This window comes from Sciurus carolinensis, chromosome 3, assembly GCF_902686445.1.
Source record: "Sciurus carolinensis chromosome 3, mSciCar1.2, whole genome shotgun sequence".
Classification (NCBI taxonomy): Eukaryota; Metazoa; Chordata; class Mammalia; order Rodentia; family Sciuridae; genus Sciurus; species Sciurus carolinensis.
This window is the reverse complement of record NC_062215.1, coordinates 22,304,305-22,318,342: the sequence shown is the minus strand read 5'-3', so window position 1 is coordinate 22,318,342 and position 14,038 is coordinate 22,304,305. Positions and strand designations below refer to the sequence as shown.

General features: G+C 43.4%; 1 protein-coding gene across 3 annotated transcripts; it reads left to right on the top strand.

The window, feature by feature from the left end:
• Nucleotides 1-36: 36 nt before the first annotated feature.
• Msl1 (MSL complex subunit 1) lies at nucleotides 37-10,877 on the top strand. Of its 3 annotated transcripts, XM_047543260.1 has the most exons (10): nucleotides 398-531; nucleotides 1,056-1,151; nucleotides 3,879-4,102; nucleotides 5,550-5,932; nucleotides 7,851-7,898; nucleotides 8,358-8,422; nucleotides 9,367-9,434; nucleotides 9,848-9,972; nucleotides 10,134-10,206; nucleotides 10,601-10,877. In XM_047543260.1, exons 3-10 carry the CDS (start codon nucleotides 3,900-3,902, stop codon nucleotides 10,689-10,691), a joined length of 1,056 nt encoding a protein of 351 aa, XP_047399216.1. In that variant the 5' UTR covers nucleotides 398-531; nucleotides 1,056-1,151; nucleotides 3,879-3,899; the 3' UTR covers nucleotides 10,692-10,877. The 3 variants fall into 3 exon arrangements, with proteins under 3 accessions (XP_047399214.1, XP_047399215.1, XP_047399216.1); XM_047543258.1 differs by having other exon boundaries at nucleotides 37-1,151; XM_047543259.1 differs by lacking the exon at nucleotides 7,851-7,898 and having other exon boundaries at nucleotides 37-1,151.
• Nucleotides 10,878-14,038: the final 3,161 nt, after the last annotated feature.

Below are 14,038 nucleotides of genomic sequence, written 5' to 3'. Positions count from 1 at the left end.
GCCGGGGCGGGGAAGGGGGGTGTGGGGTGGGGAGACGAGGCGGGCCCGGCCGGGCCAGGGGGGGCCGAAGCGAGCTCCGGGGATGAGCTCGGGGGCGGCTGGGTGCGAGCTCCTGCCTCTGAGGCGAAGGCGGCGGCGGCAGCAGAGGCGGCGGCGAGGCCCCTATGGGCCGGCGGCGGGCCTCAGCTGCGGCCTCCACTTCTCCGCACGCCGGCGGGATGGCGCCCGGGCCCCGGAGGAGCCGCGCTAGCAGGGGCCTGCTGCCGCGCTGCTGAGGCGAGCCCGCCAAACTCCCCTCCCCCTCCTCCGTCCTCGACCCCCCGCACCTCGCCCCTTCCCCACCCCCTCCTCCGTCTTGGTCCCCGGCGCTGCTCCGGACCACTATGACCATGAGATCCGCAGTGTTCAAGGCGGCCGCGGCCCCTGCCGGCGGCAACCCTGAGCAGCGACTGGACTACGAGCGGGCTGCGGCGCTGGGCGGGCCGGAGGACGAGCCCGGGGCGGCCGAAGCCCACTTCCTCCCCCGGCACCGTAAGCTCAAGGAGCCGGGACCCCCGCTGGCCTCCTCCCAGGGCGGGAGCCCCGCGCCCTCCCCGGCCGGCTGCGGCGGCAAGGGCCGGGGCTTGTTACTCCCGGCCGGGGCGGCCCCCGGGCAGCAGGAAGAGAGCTGGGGCGGTTCGGTGCCCTTGCCCTGTCCGCCCCCGGCCACCAAACAAGCCGGCATTGGGGGGGAGCCAGCCGCAGCCGGCGCTGGCTGCAGCCCCCGGCCCAAGTATCAGGCAGTGCTGCCCATTCAGACGGGCTCTCTCGTGGCGGCGGCCAAAGAGCCTACGCCCTGGGCTGGGGACAAGGGTGGGGCGGCTCCCCCAGCTGCCACCGCTTCGGACCCGGCGGGACCCCCACCACTACCTCTGCCCGGGCCGCCACCCCTCGCGCCCACCGCCACCGCCGGGACCCTGGCGGCCAGCGAGGGCAGATGGAAGAGTATGAGGAAGAGCCCTCTCGGGGGTGGCGGCGGCTCGGGAGCCTCCAGTCAGGCCGCCTGCCTCAAACAGATCCTTCTGCTGCAATTGGACCTCATCGAACAGCAGCAGCAGCAGCTGCAGGCCAAGGAAAAGGAGATCGAGGAGCTGAAGTCAGAGAGAGACACGGTACGGGAGGGGTTAATCTGCGTTCGGGACGAGGAGCAACTTGTGCGCATGCTCAGGGGAAGGGGTGCTGTAGGAGGCTAAGGTCCCCTGGGTTAAGGGTAGAGGAGGTTGGCCACCAGCAAAGGAGTATCTTAGGTGCCGGGTCCTTGGGAACCAGGCTTACAGACACGTTGGGTTGGAGAGAAGGGTTAAAGGGCAACCTCCCAGGGGGAGGGGGAGGGAAGGTTTTGGGTGCCAAAGGGTTAATTTAAAATGACAGCCCCAAACTTGTGGGAAAGGCATTTGAAGTGGGAAAACACCTGAATTGTGAGGGGTTAAAAATGAAAGGGTGGGGTGCAAATGTGATGTCTGTATGGAAGGGGTTAAATTAAAGAGCTATTGCGTTGGAAATTGTGGAGGAGAGGGACATAGCAGCTGTTGCTCTAACCACTGCTGCAGCATCTTTAGACAGGAGGGTCAATGGCCTTTCACCGAGCAGAGGGATAGAGGTGATTTACATGGAATCCTATTTTAGCATTCTTAAATGATGTTAGGAGAATCCCTGCCCTTGATTTCAGACAGTTTTTAATAGGAATCTGAGTTATAAAACATGACCCATTGACCAGATCCCTTGTACAAGCATGGTGTTTGAAGCTGGAAGGTTTTAAGACATCAGGGAAAAGTAAGCTTGTTCAGTGTATTAAGTAAACACCCTCTTTCTGCAAAAAATCCCTGTTTTAGAATCTTAAGGTAGTAGGGAAGTCGTTTATTATTTCTTTGTGCTTCTGAGGAGCGTGACTACATAGGCTTGTTTTTACTGCTGCAGTTAGTTAAGGACACCTCGGCAATAAACATACTCCTTCAGATATCAGGGGAGCTGGGGTGGTGGGGTATTACTGTGTTAACATACCTTTAGCTGCCTAAAAATAAACATGGTTTCTACAATTGTGTTCAGGCTGCAGCAGTTTTCTCTCCTCTCTCTCTGGCGTTTTGTGCGCCAAGGGCTGAGCAAGGGAGGAGAGGGCTATTCATTTTGTTTGCTTTTCAAATGAATCGCATCAGGCGGCTGTTTTATTGGAGAATGCATTCTGCAAGGTAGAATGAGAGCTGGGGCAGGTCTCATTAAAATATCTCATGGTGTTGATTTGTGGAAGTTACTCAACATGGAGGTGGCACTGCTCAGCTACTGTACTGCAGTCCAGGGGTGTGATGGTACTGTAATTACAACACATCATATCCTTATGTGGGGAGGGGGTGGAAAGAGAAGGGCCAATGAAGAAGAAATCAAGGAAATGTCACCTACAAACTGTGGTTAAGTAATGCTAAGGCTGTGAATCAAAACAGATCTAAGGAGAAGAAATGAGAGTATGGCTGATAAGGGGGCTCTCTGCAGATTGTTGAGGTCTCTGCTCAGTTCCTGAGGTAATAGCCCCTTTGCAGGCTTTCCTAAGCAGGGGAAGTAGGGGGTGAGTTAAGGATAGTGTCAGTCTGAACTTGGCATTGGCGGTTTCTGTTGTGTATTGCAGTCTGAGCATTGTTTAAGCTTTTTTTCTATTATTTTAGTTGTTTGACCTTTATTGAAATCTATGTAACGGATGTAATGAAGGCAGCATTAATATCACTGTCTAACCCAGACATAATTCTTGTAAGAGGGTGTAAGTAGCACAATGGGCACCTTTTCTTAAAACTGAGTTAATGTGAAGTTTTTAATGACAATAGACTTCCATTTTCTGTGTATGTGGTCCTTCCTTTTACTTAGAATTAAAGGATTCTGATTTTAATAAATATTTAGATAAGTAGGTATAATCTGTTTTCTGTTATTTAAAATGCAAAGCAATATGTATATGTCATGTTTGAATTACTGAGTGGACTGTTCATAGTTTTAGAAGTATCCCCCGGATGCATAAACATACCACTTACAAATAGCATTTCCATCCCTAGTGTCATTGTGTGAGCTCTTAATTCCTTCTCAATGTACTATTTGGACATCACTGGAGTGGAAGTAGAGAAGATAGGGTTTAGACAACCTTAAAACCTCTTAAAAGAACATAGGGCAGGGGGTGTAGCTTAGTGGTAAGAGTGCTTCCTTTTTTTCTTTAAAACTTTTTTTTTTAGTTGTAGATGAACGTAACCCTTTTATTTTATTTATTCATTTTTATGTGAGAATCGAACCCAGTGCCTCATGCATGCCAGGCAAGCACTTTACCACTGAGCCACAACCCCAGCACTAGAGTGCTTCCTTAATGTATGCAAGGCCATGAGTTCAATCCCCAGCACCATAGGGAAAGAAGGTAGAGAACATATATAAAGTTAATTCTGGAAACTCCAAAACTGACCAGGAGCCACAAGGATAGCAGTACAAAGACTGTGCCATTAAAAGTCATTCTGTGGCCTCTCCCAGTGGAAAGAATCTTCTTTCAAATTTCCCCATACTTCTTCCCATCTAGATCAGCCCCTAAAATTAAACAGCATAACTTGTCTTCTTTATTGTATTTAAGGAAAACTATTCAGATTAATGTCTGCCAATTAAAAATAAGTTGAATAGGGCTGGGATGTAGCTTAGTGGTAGAGCACTTGCCTGAGGTGCGCTCAAGGCCTGGGTTCCATCCCCAGCACTGCCAAGAAAGACCCAGTTGAATCCATGGGGTCCATAGAAATGCAGAAGACAATGCTGACTCCCAGTGGGCCAGAGTGCCTGTGTTTAATTTTTTTTGTGTGTTAAGTCTCCATTTTGCCACTCTCTTTTAGCTCCTTGCTCGGATTGAACGTATGGAAAGGCGGATGCAGCTGGTAAAGAAGGATAACGAGAAAGAAAGGCACAAGCTGTTTCAGGGCTATGAAACTGAAGAGAGAGAGGAAACAGAGCTTTCTGAGAAAATTAAACTGGAGTGCCAGCCGGAGCTTTCAGAGACATCCCAGACTCTGCCTCCCAAGCCTTTCTCATGTGGGCGGAGTGGAAAGGGACACAAAAGGTGTGCTGATAACTTTGTTCTACTCTTTGGACCTGATGAGGACACTTGTTACCTTGAGTGACTGAGAGTAAGGGATTGGGATTTATGAATTGGTTTTAGCAACCATAGCCTGAATTATGAAGTCTAATATGTTGAGAAACTGTTTTGAAACATTCTTGTGAAGGCTATAAAGGTCTGTTAGGAACATTTTGGTCACAGTAGTTATTACAGAATGCAGAGTACATCATAAAGAGAATGTGCAACAAATGTGACGACTGAGTTTCTTAAAACTATAGTTGTTCAATTCAAGTTAGGAAATATTAACACCTCCATTGTGTTAGAGACTAGTAGACATAAAATATTAAAGCATAATTATCTTTGGACTTAAAGAAATTAATCAGACTGTAAGGACAGGCAAAAAATTTTGAAAACTCAGAATTTAAATATGATAAAATATGCAGATTTACAACACTGATACAAACTAATTTTTGTAAGATTCAGGGATATTAAAGATTATTCTCACTTAGAATTGTGAAACTTTAAGAAGCAGATGGATCTTAAAAAAGAAGTATAAAATTTAGGTTGGCAAAGAGAAAAAGAGATGGCATTCTGGAGATATGCAGGGAGGGAGAGAGAGGTAGGAGAAAGAAAGCCAGCAGACAGCAAAGAAAAAAATAAGAGATTGTAATCAACATGGTATAGGATTGGGGCATAAAATAATTCTTTATTTTTTGTACAAGAATTGAACCCAGGAGTACTTTACTACTGAGCTACATCCCCAGTTCTTTATTTTATTTTGTGACAAAGTCTCACTAAGTTGTCCAGGCTGGCCTCAGACTTGCCATCCTCCTGCATTAAAGGCATCCTGAGTTGCTAGAATTACAGGCATGTGCCACCACATCCAGCCGGGATTAAAATAGAGACTGGTCTGTGGTTGGTGGGAATGAAATAGGTGGCACAAAGTAGTGGCACCAAACTTTTGCTACAGAACTTTGAATAAAATAGAAATGTGTTTTAATGTAGTAAGCCCTGCCAGGTGCAATGGCACATGCCTATAATCTCAGCAGCTTGGGAGGCTGAGACAGGAAGATCACAAACCAGCCTCAGCAATTTAGTAAGTCCCTGTCTCAAAAGAATAAAATAAAAAGGGCGGGGAATGTAGCTAAGTAGTAGAGTGCCCCTGAGTTTAATTCCCTAGTACCTGGGGGTGAAAATTAGCAGGAAAAAGGGTTCTATTAGATTCTTAAGTATGGAAACTAACTTGTTCAACAAATTTATTAAGGGCCTATTCTCTGTACTGTTTAAGTATGAGACCATTTCTGCTCATGACTTCCAAATGAGCTAGGTACATGATGGTACTTATTCTGGGACAAAAGAAAAAACTAGTTCTCTTGTTCCAAAATGTATTCAGATCAGATTTTATTCAAGAGTCGATAAATTTTATCACATTTTCTTCCCTATCTATTAGGAAAACCCCATTTGGAAGTACAGAAAGAAAGACTCCTGTTAAAAAGCTGGCTCCTGAATTTTCAAAAGTCAAAACAAAAACTCCTAAGCACTCTCCCATTAAAGAGGAACCCTGCGGTTCCTTATCTGAAACTGTTTGTAAACGTGAATTGAGGAGCCAAGAAACCCCAGAAAAGCCCCGGTCTTCAGTGGACACCCCACCAAGACTCTCCACTCCCCAAAAGGGACCCAGCACCCACCCTAAGGAGAAAGCCTTCTCAAGTGAGATAGAAGATTTGCCGTACCTTTCTACCACAGAAATGTATTTGTGTCGTTGGCACCAGCCTCCCCCATCACCGTTACCATTACGGGAATCCTCTCCAAAGAAGGAGGAGACTGTAGCAAGTAAGGCATAGAGAACACTTGCTCTTATACCCTAGTGGTGGCGGTCAAGCTAACAAGTGTGAAAATGCCTTTGGCATTTTTTAAAAAGTGCAATCAATAAAGCAGAGTTCTGTCAAGAATGAGTAAGTTAACAGCCAGAGACAGACACTGTGCAGGCATTGCAAATAGATGGAATTACAGCAAAATGTGCTCAATGTATTTGCCTGCTTACAACACTGGGAGATGTGTTTGCCAGTAAGTTGCTCATCACAAGAGCACCAGACTTGGGGGTGTAATCTCCGGCAACTTGCATGCCCTCTGAAAGAAGGGTTTTCTGTGCTGTGAAATGCATAGAACTTATACTTTGCCATGCACGACTGTTCCTGCAATTGATATTGTGTGAAACCTGGGAGGGTGGTCTTTGGGTGTTCTCAGGGGCCAATGGTAATTTTTGGTTGGGGAGCCAGCTTGGGGTGGGGAATTTCACCTGGGCCTCCGCTCTAACTATATAAGCATTTATCTGTATCTCTATGTCCCGGTCTGGGGGGCAGGAGGAATCTGCCAAAGACCAACAGTCTCACTTTATCTTACTATACTTCACAAAGGTTCTAAAATGTGAAGAGTTTACTTGGATTGCAGTAGCCCATTGGTTGTTCATATATTTAAATAAAATGGTCTACAAACTATTTTTCAAACAATAAGGACTATCTTGGGATATCTGAGCTGCTTGGGGAGGGTGTGGGGTGTGGGACTTTGGTCTTCATTCCCTTTTTTTTTTGTTTTGTATTGTTTTCTTTATGGCTTCCACACAGAGATGCTCCCCTAACTTCTACATCAACCAGTAACTGAAATGTGTCTTCAATCGTGTGATATTAGTCTGACAGTCACTGTGGGTGCTTTGGGGTAAAGGTGGGAAAAGCCTTCTTGGATAGAGCCTCAGCCCTGAGTTTCTACTACTGTGCCTTTCCCTAGCAGAGATGGGGATGGGAATCCATTCCAATAAGTTGAGAGCATTCTCCAGGCTTTGTTTGGCTGCTCTGGTGACAAAATTAAGTGGGGAAGGTAGATTAATTACCTAACATTCATTAGGTCTCACACTTGAGTACCTGAGATAGAGTAGGATCCTGATCTAGATTCAGATTTTTTTTTTTGTTGGTTCAGTCAGTTGAACGGGTTTATCTTTAATGCTAACCTTTTTGCTGCCATGGCAATGCTGTGTAACAACTTAAGAGAAACCATGAAGCAATTTCCCATCCGGAATTGGGAAATGGCTTGGTCCAGAGCTATTCTGTGTGGCTGGCTGTTTTTTGAAAACCTTGTCTGCCCTAGTACAGCAATTTCCAAACACCTCTGAGATTGTGGGCATTAACAATATGAAGGAGTATGATTGAGGAGATCCCAGTTCCTTGAGGACCCTGAGTTATGAGTAAATGTGTGAATCCTTACTCTTGATGCCCCTATCTCAAGAGGAAGTCTCAATGGCTTGTTCTAAGGAAGCCAAAGTCTTTGTACATGTTGTTGAGGCTGGACCAGCAAGGTAGTTTGTTTGGAGGGAGGAGGGAGCTGTTGAAGAAGACTATATATGTAAGTTTTGAGAACACTGATCTTTTATTTGAAAAATAGGGTCAACTTTTACTCACCTGCCATGTTCTGAGTTTAAGGTTTGATATCCTTGGCCATCAACTGTTGCAGGGAAACCACCCTAAATAATGAAGAAAAGAAGTCGTCTCAGTGTAAAAAAAAAAGTGGTGGGCTTATTTTCTTTTCTTTTGTCTGTTGTTCCCTTTTCCCCTCCCCCAGAGAGAAATTCTCAAAAGAGCAACTCAAAAAACAAAATGGCTTCCTAGTGAGAACTTCAGTGATGATCCTTTCCTCCATTTTGGGTATGGGCTTTTTTTCTTTTTACACTGAGATGATTCTTCTTTCCTGCATTATTTAGGGTGTCTGATGCCATCAAGTGTTGCAGGAGAAACTTCAGTCTTGGCTGGTGAGTAGAATAGGAATTGTGCTGGCTGGGCCTGGGGTGGGGGTTGGTGGGATGGTGGATGGTTGGGAGCTGCATTCCCCATCGTTTGGATGTGGGAGAGTGAGATTCCTTGGTGTTTGATTGATTCACTACCATAGACTTCAAAATGACAACAAATTTCAGTTGTTTTTCAGGAACTGCAATAGCATCCATTATATGAATTGTCAGGTATTGGCTTAGGGTTTTTTGTGATCCTGAGTTTGGCAGACTGCAATGGCATTTTAGGTTCTTTTATACCATAGCGAGGACACTGAATATGGCTTCAGGTGAGGCCATAGAATGGATTCCTATCACTTGGTAACCTTGTCTTATCTGGGGAGAGACCTCTTGTCCTAGTGAATAGTTGGAGGGTTGTATGACTTTGGATTTAAGGGTGGTTCCACCCCTCCTCTCTTTCTTTTTCTTTTTCCTTTTTTTCAGTTCCTTCTTGGAGGGACCATTCTGTAGAGCCTCTAAGGGACCCAAATCCTTCAGACCTTCTGGAGGTAAGTACCTAAGAGCTATCAATGGGAGGGAGTAAGACTCAATAGAATGTAGGAGTATTTAGCTGGGCATAGTAGCATGTACCTCTCATCCCAGCTACTCACGAAATTGAGGCAGGAGGATTGCTTAAATCCAGAAGTTTGAGTGTAGCATGAGCGACATAGGAAGACCCTATCTTCAAAAAAAAAAAAAAAAAAAAAGCTGGGCAGCATGCAGCATGCCTATAATCCCAGTGACTCAGAGGCCGAGACTGGGAGGGTCACAAATTCAAGGCTAACCTCAACAATTTAGTGAGACCCTGTCTCAGACTAAAAAATAAAAAGAGCTGGAAATGTAGAGTACCACTGTGTTAAATTTGCAGGTGTCCCCCACTCACCACACACACACAAAGGAAGTGTAACTTGAATATGTCATAATACTATGGATGGATTAAATAGAACTTTAAGGCCAGAAAGAAACTTGAGAGTTTATAAAGTCTAACTCCTTCATTTTATACATGAGAAAACTGAAATCCAGAGTGGTAAAGTGATTATTAAAAAATAAGTAGCTAGGTAATGTTCAAAACAAAGGTAGATTTCATGCTACATAGAAAAGTTAGCATATTCAATATAGCAACAAAATTATATATTCCAAGCTCATTTGACTCTTACAATTTTAGTGTTTTAAACTTAGATTCTTAAAAAGTATGGAGGTTTGTGGAAGTCTCAGGGATGTTTCAGTTTTACCTTGGAAAATTATGGGAATGATTTTTAAGTTTAGAGATTCGGAAAGGGTAGGGGTGGAGAGAAGAGTACATGTTTAATTGATCTGTTACCACGAGATTCGCATGATATCCGTAGAACTCACAGACTCAGAACCTGAAGGTAAAAGCTTTTTACATTCTTGGAAGTTTGTGTAGAAGGGTGACATGGTGATAAATAGTTTATCACTGTTGTTCCTTACACAGAACCTGGACGACAGTGTGTTTTCTAAACGGCATGCAAAACTGGAGCTGGATGAAAAGAGAAGGAAAAGGTAAGGCCAGAAACACACCCTGTGAACAGTCTAGGACACTGACCTCCCACTTCCATGCTATGGAGAGTCCTGGGGCTCTTAACACTATTAAATTACCAGCTTCCCAGATGGTTGAGTATTTTATTTGAAAGTGGTAGCTATAGGCAAACAAGTTTGGCTTCTTTTTCTTCATTTATGCCCTTATTCACGTATGTCCTTACTCAGTTGTGTGGAACACACCACCACATGATCTGGACTCCCAAACCTAAACAGCTCTTCCCTAACCAGGCAGTCAGTTCTCTTTACCTCACCCACAAGAGTCAACAAGGATCCTCCTAGCATCTGGATTGTGTGAGTTGCTTTTCTAGAGCAAATTTTGGGTAAGCAGTAATACTGGGTTTGTTTGTTTCTTTTTTTTGTCTGGTTTTCCCCAGATGGGATATTCAGAGGATCAGGGAACAAAGAATTTTACAGCGACTGCAGCTCAGAATGTATAAAAAGAAAGGAATTCAGGAATCTGAGCCTGAGGTTACCTCATTTTTCCCTGAACCAGATGATGGTAAGTTTTGCCTATCTTAAAAAAGTAGGTTTTTTAAAGAGAAAAAAAGGGTGCTAGGCTCCATGCTATCACTTTCTGTATTATATTTTGGAGCCAAGTATGGTTGCTAGACACTTGGCATCTTTGTCACTAACAAGGTCCCATTTGACTTCTTTCCATAGTTGAAAGTTTGATGATTACCCCCTTCTTGCCTGTTGTAGCATTTGGACGACCATTACCAAAATTAACTCCACAGTAAGTATAAAGATCTTTTCTCCCTCCCCTCTCAGGTAGCCTGCTCCTTTTCAGATACATAGAAACCTAGATAGAAGGTAGAACCAGCTGGCTTAGAGATAGCCATGATTCTTTGATAGAAATAAGGCTACCTGGGCAATTAGCTTTTGCAGGGATAGAATTCCCAAGCCAGGAATAGGAGGATTGCTTTTCGAGTTTTAGAAATAAGATTATTCTGTCACTTTAATGGTATCCTGACTGTTGCTGTGGCTTTGAGGCAAGAAAGACACTCCAAACTTCATACTCAAGTCAGGGCTAGAAGTGTTGAGAGACATGAATTTTTTGGAATTAATATGGTGTCCACATTGAGTCCTTTCTAGTCCTGAAAGTTGATTTCCTTATCCCTTTTTGCCAGGAATTTTGAGCTGCCCTGGTTGGATGAGCGTAGCCGATGCAGGTTGGAGATCCAGAAGAAGCAAACACCTCACCGGACGTGTAGGAAATAGCTGTGCAGACAAGAACCCTCTGTCTTCAGATAGTTGTAGCATGCCATTCCCAGAGAGTGGCAGAGACCTGTATATGTGACCTATGTCCTCATGTATGTTATCATTCTTTGATAATGCCCTTTCATACTCCCTTGATTTTAGTTTTGTTTTCATCACTTCGATTTCATAAAAACTCTCTTTCATTGGGCTAATTGTGAATTATGGAGGGTGATTGGGATTTCTTTTCCCTTTTTGGGGAAATGAGTTCTCAAGCTAAATCTGTAGGATGGGTCTGCTTCTACACATTTGCCTATGTTAAAGGGGTACAAGGGCTCTCTTATTAGACATGTGTAAGATGAAGCAACCCCTGCCTTTTAGGAGCTGTCTGCCTGGCACTCTTCTTGCCCTCGTATACTCTGTATAGCTTGGGTATAGTGGTTTTTACCCTAAAATAAAACAAAAACCTCACCATGAGCTTTAGGACCAGATGAGGAATAACAAGTGAAGTGATGAAGCCAAGTCATCTTCACAGAGTAGGAAAAAAATTGGAGATTTGGTAGGTAAATATCTGAAAAGACAGTTGTTCTCTTAAAACTATTCTGTGATATAGCCATGTGGGAAGGGATATGTGACTGTGATTATTTTCTTAATTAATGGGTAACTGAAGTTCCTCCCCCACCCCTCAAAAAAAATAAAATCTTTGGAAAAGAGTATGGGAATGTTAGTTTCAGACAAGTTGCGGTGCTAAACAAAAGCATTTGTCATTTGAGGATGGCATGCCAGAACCTGTATAGATGTCCTTGTGTCACATCACTTCTCAAGTATTCCTTAGTTGGGCTTTATCCTTTTAGCTGAGCTCTTGATGGTGGGGCAGAGATTTAGGGAGGGTGGGGAAGGGTATGGAAATGTGTGCTTCCTTTGGCTGGCAAATGTCTACATCTTGAAACAAACAGATGTACCTAATGAGCTTCTCCATTCACTTTGTAAAAATACATTTGTATGTGTACCATCTTGGTCCCCTTCCCTGCCTCCATTTTGTTAGAAAAATTTCAGGACAGCACTCCCAGGCCACTTTGGTCTCAGTGTAAGATCCCTGTTAACTATCTGGAAGAAAAATAGAGCCAAGACCTCTAGTCTTAAATATATATAGGAATTGCCTTTCCTTAGTCTTCAGGACTGTTGTGTGAAAGCAGGTAGGGGTCTAATCTCCTAGAAGTTAGGGGCTTTTATCCATGAAAAGAATATGTCCCCAGATTATTAGCACTTTTAGAGGAGAAGCCAAGGTATGTAGAGTGTGTGGCCGGCCCATTAGTGGAGCATGAGAGAGAACGGGATACCATTGTGGGAAGAGAAGAAAAGTTCCTCAGGGGCCTCCCACTGCTAAAGCTTTTTGTGAGATGTTGATCAGTGCTCCCTGGGTTTGACTTTGAAAGGATTATTCCGGCAGCACATGTAGTGTTCTTGGATGATCTTGCTGCTCTTATTTCTCCTTCTGTGTGTGTGTATATGTGTGTGTGTGTGTGTGTGTGTGTGTGTGTGTGTGTGGCGCTATGGGTTTTCATTTGTAACTCCATCTGCTTAGGAGTGTGGGCTCTCTATAAGGGAACCTGCTGCAAACTTCATTGCAGCAAGATGTAGAGAGAAATAGGACTTACTCCACTAGGGGCTCTCATCTCACATCACACCTTAAGGAAAAGATTTCTAGAAAAATTGGGCCAGCTTTTCTTTGTTCTCCATTATTTTAATGTGGCAAGCTGTTTAGTGGTCCTCCTCTGACCTGTTATGTTCCTTTATAATGTGCCCCAAAGGAAAAAAAATACCCCAATCAGTGTCTCTTTACTTTGTTCCTTGATCCCTCTCAGTTTCTTCTTGATTTCAGCATGTCAGATTCCTAATTTGGGGGATGGGTTAGCAGATTTAACCTTTATATTTCTGCCCTCCTCAGATACTGAACTTTTGCTTGACTGAGAGGAATCGATGAGGTGCTATCTGGCCAGACTTAAGTATATTCTATTTCCTTGGTTCTCCCTTTCTCTGAGGACGTCCCCTCTTCTAGATCAATTCTCCTTTGAGTATGTTGAGGTTCCTTGAGAAGGAGGTTGGAGCAAAGTTCCAAGAGTGAAATTACAGTGTGTTAAGAATGTGAGGGGAAAATTTGTCTTATTTTTCCCTACATGGGACACAACACTGTGAAATTCAATCTTCAACCGAAGGCCCTGCAATTCTCCTAAAACATAGTTTTTTGTTTCTTTAACGAGGTTTAAGCTAGCGTTAATAAATTAAAAAGAAATTGCTTGTCTGTCCACTTCAGCTTTATTTTATGCCCATTTCATATTGTTGTCTGTGTTGTAATTCATACTTTTGATACCATTTCTGATGTGTAAAATTGGTTGTCTTGTAAATATCTTATAAAGAGTTCAATTGTAAATAAACTATTGTGGCTGTTAATTTTTGAACTTCTGCTTCAATTTATTAGATTTGCTGGAAAACATCAAACAATTCTGCTTGTATATTTAAAATGTTGGAGAAAGAAATCCATTTCCACAACAAAATAGAATAACAATTTTCCTTTTTACATAACATACTCCCTTCCATTTGTATAGAGTGCTTCCTTACATGTAACTGGCAATTTTAAAAACAAGGTTGCAGGATATTTGGTGCCTGGTGTCTAAATTAATAAATCTCATAATTGGAAAGATTTTAGAGGTAATCTAGTCTGACCCTTGATAACATGCTTTCTCTTGGACAACATTCCAGACAAATGAAGTCCAGCTCTGCATCAACCAAATGTCTTTCCTGGGCAACCCCTATTGGTTCCCCTCTATTCCTGCAGAGTTCTCTTTTCTTCTCACTTGAATAAATCCTACTTTTATTTGCTAAAAACAAAACTATCACCTAACTTCCTGTTACCTGAACCCACTGGTTCTTGCTTTGCCTTTCAGGGTGATTAAAAAGGTTAATCCCTTCTTTTCCTTAGAGTCCACCTAATAGTGAGAATGGCTATGACTATCCTAAGTCTTCTCTTCATGCTAAACATTGAGAGATCTTAAAATTGTTCCTCAAAAAAAAGAATTCTGAATTTTCCTTCTGGATGAGTGAACAATTTACCCATGTTCATCTAAAAGTTAAATTCGGACCAAACAACTAAAGAACAAAATGGCAGACTTCCCTTTCCTTATTTAGACACTAAACTTTGAAGCCTTATTTGCATTAATTTAGCTTATGATCGATAGAATTCTCCAGATTTTTTTTCTGTAACTTTTTAAGTCATACATCCTCCATTTTAAGCTGGGGCAGTTGGGACTTTTAGAGTTGGATTTACAAGTTGTTACATTTGGTCACCTAGACAGGTGGATTAAGATCGTTTT

What these genes read in the sequence shown, in the direction of transcription:
- Msl1 (XM_047543258.1), top strand. Translation starts at nt 384, where the DNA reads ATGACCATGAGATCCGCAGTGTTCAAGGCGGCCGCGGCCCCTGCCGGC. An exon ending in ATCCTTCAGACCTTCTGGAG is followed by an intron (nt 8,423 to 9,366) that starts GTAAGTACCTAA and finishes TTCCTTACACAG; the next exon opens with AACCTGGACGACAGTGTGTT. An exon ending in TTTCCCTGAACCAGATGATG is followed by an intron (nt 9,973 to 10,133) that starts GTAAGTTTTGCC and finishes TTCTTTCCATAG; the next exon opens with TTGAAAGTTTGATGATTACC.